At 56.4% G+C, this 11966-nt stretch overlaps 1 protein-coding gene across 1 annotated transcript in view; it reads left to right on the forward strand.

The window, feature by feature from the left end:
* The first annotated feature begins 5363 nt into the window (after nt 1–5363).
* WNT9A (wingless-type MMTV integration site family, member 9A) overlaps nt 5364–11966 on the forward strand; it is a 20909-nt gene continuing 14306 nt past the window's right edge. Inside the window, exons 1-2 of the mRNA XM_008590323.1 lie at nt 5364–5379; nt 5482–5606. Of these exons, the coding sequence (XP_008588545.1) occupies nt 5364–5379; nt 5482–5606 (141 nt within the window). The remainder of the gene's footprint in view (nt 5380–5481; nt 5607–11966) is intronic.

Here is an 11966-nt window from a genome sequence, read left to right on the forward strand (position 1 = left end):
CCGGGCCCCGGCGCGCAGCGGCCTGGCCGGCAGAGGGCCCCGTCGGTCCAGGAATCTGGTACCCGCCAGGGCGGGGAGAAGCCGGCTGGGCCGAGGAGCTCTGCAGGTGTATCCTGTTCTCAAAGAAAATAAAATATTTTCATGGGAAACTTTTCCTTTGTGTTTTTCTTTCTCCCCCTTTCTTTTCCCTCAGTTCCTTTCTCCTGGGTCGTCTTCCAGGGTCAGCGCCGTGTCTCCGTTCCCCGGGGCCCCCACCCGCTGCCCTCTCCTGGCTCCCACTGTGGGTACGGCCCTCGGTCCGGCTGGCACGCCCCTGCGTGCCATCTGTGCAGCCCTCAGCCTCACCCGCGAGGGCAGAAGGGAGGGCCAGAGGATGGCCGTCTGGCGGCAGGTCCCCGGTGAGTCACAGCGGCCTTGTCAGCCAGCTGTGCTCTCCCTCTCTCCAGGCCCAGCCGAGCTTCCACTCGCCAGGCTTCGGACACACCCTGGGCTTGTCTGTGCTGCAGCAGCTTTGCTGTGCCTGGGGTCTCCCTGCTGCCAGTCCCCGTGTCCCCGAAGATCAAAGGAGTCCTGGCTCTCACTTTATCTAAGCTACCTCCGAGCTTTGCACCTCAGCAGAAGTCACTGAGCTCTGCTGTTTTAGATGCATATGTGTGTGTTTCAGCTCCCTTGCAGGGACAAAGTCCCGGCCGGCTTGGTGCATGTTGTAAGGGCTTCAGTGCCCTGTGGCTCCTCCAGCCAGCCGCCTGCCTGTGAGTGCAGCTGTAGGGTAGCTGCCTTGTGAGGGAGTCCAGGGGCAGGTGTGCTGCCCTGGAGAACAGCTGGCTCGGCACCCCCGGGCACCAGGAAGATCAGGGATAGCCACGCTTCTGATTGATGGACTGTTAGCACCTCCCTGAACCAGAGGGCACGGTGTGTGGGAAGCTTTTGGGGTGGGTTGCAGGCCAGGTGCCACCCGAATGGGCTGTCAGAGGCCTTGGGCCCCCCTTGAGCTGATTCTGAGGTGGGGCCGGGGAGGGGATTGGGGAAAGGCATGCTCTAGGCTGATCTGTGCAGGGTCTGGGGCTCTTCTTGCTCCTGGCCCAGCAAAGGGAGGAGATGGTCCCGAGGCATTAAAGTTCAGGCAGGGCCAGAGCTGGAAGGGGGCATCCCTTCCCAGCCCAGACTGTACAGGCAGTAGGGAGCAGGAGCTCGGATCTAGGGCCCTCGTCTCCCTTCCCCCCTCTCCAAAGCTCTGCCTGGCACGGAGGCTCCCAGGCAGGAACGCGGCTCCAGTTACAGCCCAGGAACCCAGAGAGGAGAGGCTGGCCTGGGGGAGGGTCACGTGGGCCCGCGGGAGCCCTCCCTGCCCCCTCCCTGAGCTGCAACCCAACCCTGCCCGCTCCGGTTGCCCTCCTTGAGGCCCCTGGCCACCGGCCGGACCTCTCCAGGCCGGCCGGCCGCCTGCCGGCTGTGGGGAAGAGGCTCCCTTCTCTGCCTCCCCTAGGCCTGGCCCCACATCCTGGCCTCATTAGCAGGTGGCGTTTCCATCTGGTTCTCCCAGGGCTGCCGGCATGTCTGCACTCCCAGGGCCTAGACGGCTTGGCCCCGTGCCCAAGGTCATGCGTGTGGACGTGTGTGGACGGTTTGGGCGACAGAATCGGACCCTCTCCCTGGAGGCTGTGGTGGGTAGGCACAGGAGGGTTTAAATCTTTGGCTTGCCCTTGCTGGAGAGGGCTCCCTGGCACCCTACCCTCTCTGGGTGTCTTCTCAGGTGACAGACACGATGGATCTGAAGGGCCAAAATCTGGAACAGACCTCTGGTTGTTTCCCCGCCGGGCCATTCTTGCGTTTGGAGAGAAAGTCCCAGGCCCTGGATGTGGAGTCTGGGCCTGGGGCCGGGTCTTGGGGCTGCTCCTGGTCCTGCAGGGCAGCACCTTGTAGCCCCTTTATTAGGGATCCTTGCAGCCAGCCAGCCCCCAGAAGAGGCCCTTGGGGAGGCCTGGGGCTTTAAAGGAAACAGGAAGGAGCATCATAAGCCTTGGGGCTCGTGTTGGCCACTCACACCCTGAATAGCTCAAGGGACATTTGCAGGCTGCTTCGGGTAGCAGGATGGTGGGAGACTGGGCCCGCCTCTCTGGCTCTAGGCAGCCTGGAGGCCTGCATGGAGGAGGCGGTACCATGCATGGCACCCAGGAAGGGCTCTCCCAGCCTGGGCCAGGTGCCCCCATCACAGCTCCAGAAGCAAAGGAAAGCCGCTTGGAACCCATCTGAAAGGCAGGCTGGGGGCATTCCGGACCACTGTGAATTGGAGACCTAGTGGGCATTAGGGCTGGCTGAGGCTCTCATTTCGTTACTGGATACAGTTCACATCCTGTAAAATTCACCCTTTAAAAATGTACAGCTCAGTGGTTTTTAGTGTATCCACAAGGCTGTGCGGCCATCTCCACTATCTAATACCAGGATGTTTTCCTCACCCCAGAAACCTCATCCCCATGAGCAGTCACTCCCCGTTCTCCCCCTCTCCAGCCCCTGGCAACCACTGATCTGGCTTCTGTCTCCATGGATTTGCCTACTCTGGACATTTCATACAAATGGAATCATACAACATGTGGCTTTCTGTGTCTGGCTTCTTTCACTCAGCATAGTTTTTGAGGTTCATCCATGTTGCAGCATGAATCAATGTTTCGTTCCTTTTTGTGACTGATTTACATTCGCTGGGATGACTATAGGACAGTTTTTAAAATCCATTCATCAGTTGGTGAACTTTTGGGTTGTTTCCACCTTTTGGCTATTATGACTAATGCTGCTGTGAACATTGGTGTACAAGTTTTTTTGTTTATTTTTTTCCTGCGTGTACGTATGTTTTCAATTCTTTGGGGTATATATCTAGAAGTGAAATTGCTGGATCATATGGCTGGCTATTATGACTAATGCTGCTGTGAACATTGGTGTACAAGTTTTTTTGTTTATTTTTTTCCTGCATGTACGTATGTTTTCAATTCTTTGGGGTATATATCTAGAAGTGAAATTGCTGGATCATATGGTAATTCTGTGTTTAACTTTTTGAGGAGCTGCCAAACTGTTTTCCACAGCGGCTGTACCATTTTACATTCCCCCAGCAACGTACAAGGGTTCCAATTTCTCCACATCCTTGCCAGCACTTATTTTCTGGTGTGTGTTTTTTTTTCCCCTCTCTAGCTATCCCGGCGGGTGTGAAGTGTATCTCATTGTGGTTTTGATTTGCGTTTCCCTAACCTTTAATGATATTGAGCATCTTTTCTTGAGCCTCTTGGCCATTTGTATGCCTTCTTTGGAGAAACATCTATTCAAGTCCCTTGCCTGTTTTTTAGGTGGCTTGTTTATCTTTTTGTTGTTGAGTTGGAAGAGCTCTTTGCATATTCTGGATCTTTTCTTTGAACCTTGTCTCTTGATCTGTGCACCTGCAGCTCTCTCTCACCCCTTGCACACAGAGGCGGCTGCACCCTGGCAGACACTTTCCTCCTGCTTGGCCCCCAGCCCAACCAGATGGGTGGGGACAGCCAGGGGGGCCATCCCCTGTTTACTGATGCCTGGTGTGGGGCCTGTTCTGGGTGCTCAGGGGACTCACAGAGGAGGTTGCTGAGGGGCTGCTGTCATGGGCATGTGCAGGTGGAGGCTGTGTTTTCTGTGTCAGTGCCAACATCAGACCTCAAGGGGTCAGAGGGGTGGCTGGTTGTCCTGCCCTCATTCTCACTGGTCTGCTTCTCTGTGCACCCAGCTCAGGGCCCACCTGGGGATACTGCATGACCATNCTATAGGACAGTTTTTAAAATCCATTCATCAGTTGGTGAACTTTTGGGTTGTTTCCACCTTCTGGCTATTATGACTAATGCTGCTGTGAACATTGGTGTACAAGTTTTTTTGTTTATTTTTTTCCTGCATGTACGTATGTTTTCAATTCTTTGGGGTATATATCTAGAAGTGAAATTGCTGGATCATATGGTAATTCTGTGTTTAACTTTTTGAGGAGCTGCCAAACTGTTTTCCACAGCGGCTGTACCATTTTACATTCCCCCAGCAACGTACAAGGGTTCCAATTTCTCCACATCCTTGCCAGCACTTATTTTCTGGTGTGTGTTTTTTTTTCCCCTCTCTAGCTATCCCGGCGGGTGTGAAGTGTATCTCATTGTGGTTTTGATTTGCGTTTCCCTAACCTTTAATGATATTGAGCATCTTTTCTTGAGCCTCTTGGCCATTTGTATGCCTTCTTTGGAGAAACATCTATTCAAGTCCCTTGCCTGTTTTTTAGGTGGCTTGTTTATCTTTTTGTTGTTGAGTTGGAAGAGCTCTTTGCATATTCTGGATCTTTTCTTTGAACCTTGTCTCTTGATCTGTGCACCTGCAGCTCTCTCTCACCCCTTGCACACAGAGGCGGCTGCACCCTGGCAGACACTTTCCTCCTGCTTGGCCCCCAGCCCAACCAGATGGGGGGGGACAGCCAGGGGGGCCATCCCCTGTTTACTGATGCCTGGTGTGGGGCCTGTTCTGGGTGCTCAGGGGACTCACAGAGGAGGTTGCTGAGGGGCTGCTGTCATGGGCATGTGCAGGTGGAGGCTGTGTTTTCTGTGTCAGTGCCAACATCAGACCTCAAGGGGTCAGAGGGGTGGCTGGTTGTCCTGCCCTCATTCTCACTGGTCTGCTTCTCTGTGCACCCAGCTCAGGGCCCACCTGGGGATACTGCATGACCATGTGCTCAGGCCCACTGGCTGCTCAGGCGAGGTGTGCCCAGCTGGCCCCTGGGGGGCAGGGTGTCAGAGAAGGATGGGAAGGGTCCCAGGGCAGGAGGGTGGGCCTGAATATTTGGAATCACCAGGCTGCATGGTGGGCCAGGGAGGTGGGCACAAGGTATAAAGCTGGGACTGGGGAGGAGCTGGCAGAAAGCAGGTGTCCTGGGTTATCTCGAGGCTGGGCACCCGGGGTGGTGCCACAGCTGAGAGGCCAGAGTATGTGATGTCTACAGGGGGTTTGGGCCAGGTGAGCATCTCAGGCTTGGATTTGGGGTGGCTGCTGCTGTCCGCAGAGACCCGCCCAGCTGTGCACACCCCAGAAATCTGTGGGGCCCAGCATTTGTCAGAGGCCAGGCAGAGCTTTTGCAGGGTAGGAGGGTGTAGGGCCTGTGTGGGAGCTGAGGGGGAGCACAGGGTCTAGGTGGTGAGACACCAAGAAAGCGAGCAGGGGAACTGTGGAGGCCCCTTGGAAGTGGCCTGTGAATGGGGCCTCGACAGTGGGCTGTGGGGAGGTGGCCTGGGAATCTCCCCTCATGGAGCAGAGGGGATGGAGGGATGGATGTGGAGGGGACCACGCTTCCCGCAGAATGGAGAGGAACTCCTCCAGGAGCCGCCATGACCGCAGTGGCGGGTGGGGGGCCCTGCAGCCTCTGGCCTCCCTCCCCACTCTGCAAAAGGGGCCTTAGACCCCCAGCCCAGCACAGCCCCAGCCTGCCTATGTCTCCTTCCATAGGCCCTGGGTTGGGGGGCTCTGCCCTGGCCCCCAACACAGGCCAGGACCCAAGACCCGGACTGGGGTCCTTGGGCTCCCTCGAGGGGCAGCGAGTGGTATCCAGCACCCGCGTGGTGGGATTTGAGGTGAGGAGGAAGCGGCCACCACCTGGTCCCCTCAGCTGTGTGCACAGATGTCTTGCCCACAGCCGGCAGCCGTCTGGACGGGGAGACAGCTGGCCTAATCTCGCTGCTGTCCTCGCCACACACTCTGCCTCCAGTCCTGCCATGTGACTAGGGTATCTGTCCTGGGCCAGGACCTGGTGGGCACTGGCAGGCACCTGGATCCCCCGCCACTTCCTGGGGTGGCCTGAGGTTGGAGCACCCCCCATCCCCCCTGCTGCCGGGGTTGGGACATCTTAGGAGAAGCTTGTGGCTTGTCTTTCTCCTAGGAAGGACTGCATGAGCACAGACCACCCTGGGGAGGCCCTGAACCCCGGGAGGGCGATGAGCTGATAAGGGCCTGGAGGGGCAGAGGGGGTGCAGGGCCTGCCTGGTTCCTCTCGGCTGGCTGCAGGAAAACAATACCTGTTGACAGGCCTTGGTGTTCACCTCTCCTAATCCTGGCCAGTGGGGCATCTGGCTCCTTTTGTGTATTGTACCAGCATGGGGGTGCCCCACTGATGTCTGCCAGGCCCAGCAAGCCATGGCAGGTTTTGGATGAGGTGCGGTTGTCTGGGGAGCAGGGGGACTGTGGGTGAAGCCAGGCCCCCCAGAACACAGGAGGTAGGCTGCTTGGGGGTGTCCTTATGGCTAGACGTTGACCTCTGACAGGGTCTGGGACCTGTGGGTGCCCTCCCTCCTGTCTGGCCCTCACCTGCCCCTGAAGGCTTTACCTGTCATTCAGGGTCTCTTTTGGCCTCTTTTGGGACAGCCCAGCAGCATCACTGTTTTCCTGGTAGCTCAACTCTGGGGCAGGCCTGCAGGGTCACCTGTGGGGTCTTATGCTATGCACTGTGTGTCACCTGCCCAAAGGCTCCTGTGAGCCCGTGGCCAATGGGGGCTTCCTCTGCCCCCTCATGGGGTCCATGGTACTCACCCACTCCACAGCCCAGCCCCTCTGCCCTACTTGGGGCCCTCACTCTGGCCGGGCTGTGTCTGCACCTGCTGGAGGACCGGACGTGGTGCAGTAGAGGCTTGACCTCTCTGCTCCAGGTTGGAGGCCTGGCTGCCAGGCCGCACCACCTTTGGGTGCATGGACAGTGGACCAGGTGCAGCTAGCCCAAGACCACCATGAGGGAGGGGCCGGGGTGTCTGGTTGCCCTGGGCTGGGGTGCTGATCGCTTGGTTTTCCTGTATGGGTTCATCTTAAAGCACATCTGTTGGCCAAGCTGGGCCGGGCTGGGCAGCAGGTGGCTTGGGACGGTCTCCCCATGCCCGCCGACCTGGGTGGCACCGGGTTGCCCCTGGCTCCGTGACCTGTGGGCCCGGGCCCTTCCTGGAGCCTGGCCTGCCACCCTCGCGGCCCCTCCCAGCGTGGTCCCCACTGGCCAGGTGCCGCTGCCCACAGGAGGAAACCCGGCCGCCCAACTGGCAGCACCGGCACCTCGGGACCGGCAGCCGGACGCGGCAGTGGAAAAAAGCAGACCACAAGTGGTTTGTTGTTCTTAGCGATACCTGAGGTCGACGCAGCCAAGGGAAGTGGCTGGAGGTCTGGCCCGGGAGGAGACACTGTGAAGGCTCCCAGAGCCAAGGATGTCATGGCTGACTCTCTCCGGGATAGACAGGGATGGAGCCACAGCCCTGATGTCATCAAGGTCTGGGGAGTGCAGTCAGGGCACCCCTAGCATGCCTGAGATGAGGCTGTGGCTATCCAAGGGTCCCCTGGCTCTTGCGGCCTTTCCTACTTACCCAGCAGCCACATGGGTCTGCAGCCATCTGTGAGGGCCATGGAGGCTATGGTCCCCAGCACAGAAGTGGCCTGGCCACTCGGGTTCCTCTGAGCAATCTCCACTCCCCATCTTCTCCTTGGGATCCCATGTGCTGCCTAGAGATTCCAACTCTCACCTGGGGCTCACTTCCTGCTCCCAAAAGGGTGCCCTCAGGGTCTGGGCATGGTGGGGCTTGCTCCGGGGGCCACCATGGGATGTGGTGAGCTCATGCTGAGGGTGAGGGAATGTTCTGTTAAGCTCAAGGACACTGGGCCTGCTTGGCAGCTCTTCAGGTCCTGGGGTAGTGGAGATTGCCGGATGTGGTCGGTCCTCTGTCCACCTGGCTTCCCCCTGGGGTGGCGTGCAAGGGGGGCCAGGGTGCACTTGGCTCTGAGTCCTACTCTTCCACACGGGGCTGCCCCCGTGAGCCCTGTGGCTGGTGTCCCCCAGCTCCTCCCGGGCACATCTAGGCACCAGACAACCTTGCTACCCCGAGGGACATGGTCAGGTTGGAGGCTGGGCACGAGCTGGGTGGGTTGCAGACCGTGGATGGGGAGGATGGAGGGTTAATTTCAGCACCAGCTTCTCAGCGCTGGAATTTGTTTTGATTCCATTTCACACAGAAGTTAAATGCTGTCTGGCAAGGCTGAGGTCTTGTTGGTGGGGCTCTGTGGCTTCTGGAACTGTGGCTTCTTCTCCCCTCTCTGCAGCCCGGGGGAAAGCCGGCTTCCCGGGCAGTGTGACTGTCGGGGTGGCAGGGCCTTTTGGTGGCAGGGAGGCCGGCCTTGGGAACACATCCTCCCCTGCAGGGCTGCCCGTCTGCCCACCCTGTGAGAGGCAAGGGGCTCGGGGCATTGTGGGGTGAGCCGGCCTGGGCTGGCCGGGGTGGGACTGTGTGTCTCTCAGGCTTTCACCTGAGGACAAGGACCACCTGGCTGCCCTCAGGGGCCAAAGTGAGTGATTTGGTGATCAGGGGGGGTACGGCAGGGACATGACAGCCTCAGGCCTGGCCCGAGGAGGGGTCAGCCATTCCCAGACTCAACTCTGTCTGTCCTGAGTATGCCTGGTTCCCTGTGGGGCTGAGTCGTTGATGGTGCCAGCTCACGCACTTGCTCTTGGGCCACTGGCCCTCCAGGGTAGGTCCACTCTGCCCTGTGGGTCCTCCTGCCTCTCAGTACCAGCTGACCTCTCCTGGCTGGCCTTCAAGGCTCAGGGAGGTGGTGGGGTCATCCCTCCTGTGTGCCATCTCCCCCACTGTCTGAGACTGGTGCCATTGTGGAGCCTTCTGCAGTGTGGAGCTGTTCCATGCGCTGTCCAGTGTGGCTGCCCCAGCCATGTGCTAGAACCATGCTAGAGCCTCCTTCTCTCTAGCTGGCTTGGGTCTTCTGATGTAGATGAGAATCGAATGGTGAGGAAGGGGTGGGAGCCAACCTGGGGCATCCTGGGGTGCCAAAGGGTGTGGGCCACCTGGGGAGATGCCTAACCATGTCCCTAACCAGGGAAAGCAGCTGCAAAGGGGCTGGCTGTGTCATTTAAGTCCCTGAGCCTCTGTTTCCTGCCTGTGTGTGGAGATAAAACACCTCCACCTGGTTGCTCAGGATGGCATGAAGATATGAGAACATTTGTGATGTAGATGCCAGTAATGGGGGCCCGTGCAACTCGGAGAGTCTTCTTGTTGGAAGCAACTAAAACGGGATTTTTTTGTGTGTGCATGTGTGTAAGTGTGTGCAAATGTGAGTGTGCATGTGTCTGCGTGCATGCATGTGTGTGCATGAATGTGTGTGCACGTGTGTCTGTGTATGGGCGTGTCTCTGTGTGTGCGCACATGTGCGTATGTGTGTATCTGTATTTAACTTTAAACATGCCAAAGAGCTGATGAAAGGAAGGGATGATAAGAGACCATAGAAATAACAAGAGCAGATGCCGAACGAGAAAACATGAGCTTGGTTTGGATGGTCTCACAGGATGAAGGGACAGGAAAGGCTGGGACCTGCTGCAGGCCGGAATACTCAGAGGAGACCCTCCATACCCACCTGGAGCCCCAAGACCACAGCCTTAGGGGAGCCCTAAGGCAGAGCATGGCCAGCCTTGTACACAGTAATGACCTGAGTCACTGGCATAGTCCAGGGCCCCAGCCTCACCCTTGGTCTCAAGTGGCCTGGGTCTGGGACTGGCTGGTGTGAGCACAAAGAGATCTTTTCTGAAATTTATATTAGGGTCTGGGGCTGCCATAGCAAGTTCACACAACTAGGTGGCTTAAAATAGCAGGAATTTATTCTCTCCCATGTCTGGAGTCAGGATGTCTGAAATCCGGGTGTCTGCAGGGCCACACTTTCTCTGGAGGCTTGAGAGGAGGATTCTTCCTGCCTCATCCAGCTCCTGGTGATGGCTGGAAACCTTCATTGTTGCTTGGCTTGTGGCCATGTCACTCCAGCCCCTGCTTCTGTCCTCTCCTCTGTCTCTTTGTATCTTCTTTTCTTTTTTTGGTATCTGGCTGGAATGCCGATCTGAACCCATGGCCTTAGTACTATAAGGCTGCGCTCTAACCAACTGAGCTAACCAGCCAGACTTCTCCGTTTTCTTATGAGGACACCCTTCACTGGACTAAATTTATTTTTATTTTCTGCCTGGGCAGACTCTGGGCTCCTTGTGTCTTCTTTATAGCCTTATTCCGTTTCAGAAAATTCTCATTAGGGCCCAGTGTATCCAGGATGACCTAGTCTTGAGTCTTACCTTAATGACATCTGCAAATACCCTTACTCCAAATGTTTCCTTTCTGAGGTTCCAGGTGGACATATATTTTGTGGGGACACCATTTGACCCACTGCAGTATCTTTAGCAGCTTGCTTCAAATCGTTCCTGCCCGTGGTTTCTCAAGTACTCGTACAGTGACCAGCACGCAGTCAGAGGTCACCAGGCACGCATCCCAGGACCCGCAGAAACAACGGCCCCCGCCCGGTCCACGGAGCACCGCACGCTGCACAGCACAGCTCTTCTCACTCTGCTCCAAGGAGGAAGATAAGCATGGAATATCTGTCAGGAACGAGAAACCACAAGAACTGACCCAGCGAGTTTGTAAAAACCAAACAGAACTGGAGGGGAAAAATGTAAGGCAGAGACTGATGGAACCGCAGATTAGAAACAGCTGAAGGGAATTAGCAAACTGGAAGATAGGTCCAAAGGAATCATCCAGAGCATTGCGTGGAGAGGCAGACAGACGGAAGACAGAGGGCAGGACACCTCAGTGAGACAGGAGGGTCCCCGAGGTAGGAGAGAGTGAGCAGGAGTGGGACAGGCTGCTGCCTGAAGGGAGTGGATGAGAATTTACTGCAGCTGTATAAAGCTATAAAGAAGACTCAAGGAGCCCTGTGTCCTCCCAGCAGAAAATATGAATAAATTTGCAGCAGGACATGACACCTTAGGAGGGCAGGACACTGAGGACAAAGGACGTAAAACTAGTCAGCAAAGACAAAATACAGATGGCATCGCAGGGCGGGTCGGCATGACACACTTCATAAGGTGGATGGTCCCGCGGCATCTCTGTGCAGGTTAACGGAGCACGGCCCGACGAAGCGCAGCAGAGCTGAAGTACACAGTAGCGTGGAACGAGGGTGCGGTGCTGACGGAGCTGTGTTCTGAGGCTCCAGATCCCCCAGACAGTGAAGGTGTTGACCATCATCACACCTGGGTATGGGAGGGACTCATAGGCATGCAGGGTGACCGTGAGAATAATGGAGAAGACTGTAAAACTTCAAATGAGCAGAGGGAAGATACGGAGCAGTAAAAAATACCGCCCCCCGAAAAAGGAGGCAAAAAACCCCCAAAAGACAGGCAGGGCCAATAGAAAGGATGAAATGAGGGAAGTTGGAGACTGCAGACCCGGGAAGGTGAAGTGCTCTAGGCATGAGACTGAGTGGACTGGGATATTGGTTAGGTGCTTAGTCAGATTAAGGCTCCCCATGAGGGACACACTGAGGGTGTCAGTATACACAGGGTACTGCAAAAAGTTTGTGGAGGATAGAATGGACTCAGGCTCGGCACAGTGACCTGAGGCTGTGACTGGGGCCCTGTATGGTGACCTGAGGCTGTGATTCAGGTTCTGTAAGGTGGCCTAGGGCTGTCACTCAGGATCTGCATGGTAACCTGAGTCTCTGACTGGGGCCCAATATGGTGACTGAGGCTGTGACTCAGATTCTGCAAGGTGACTGAGGCTCTGTATGGTGTCTGAGGTTGTGACTCAGACACTGTAAGGTGACTGAGGTTGTGACTCAGGCTCTGTATGATGACCTGAGGCTGGGACTCATGCTCTCCAAGGTGGCCGGGGGCTGTGACTCAGGCTCTTTAAGGTGACTGAGGCTGTGATTGAGGCTGCAGTTTAGGAGCAACTGAAATGATGACAGCAGTAGCCTCACATGCATATTTTAGAAGAGGAGAAGGTTCTAGAAAGTATCGTGCAAACTGCAACCAAATTCAAAGATGACATAGAAAAGACAACAGAGATGGTGCAAACATTGATTACATAAAATGAGATGTGCAGTGGAGACAACAAATCGCTTCTTGCAAGAAGGTCTAGGAA

The sequence above is a fragment of the Galeopterus variegatus genome, unplaced genomic scaffold (assembly GCF_000696425.1).
Source record: "Galeopterus variegatus unplaced genomic scaffold, G_variegatus-3.0.2 Scaffold5989, whole genome shotgun sequence".
NCBI lineage: Eukaryota > Metazoa > Chordata > Mammalia > Dermoptera > Cynocephalidae > Galeopterus > Galeopterus variegatus.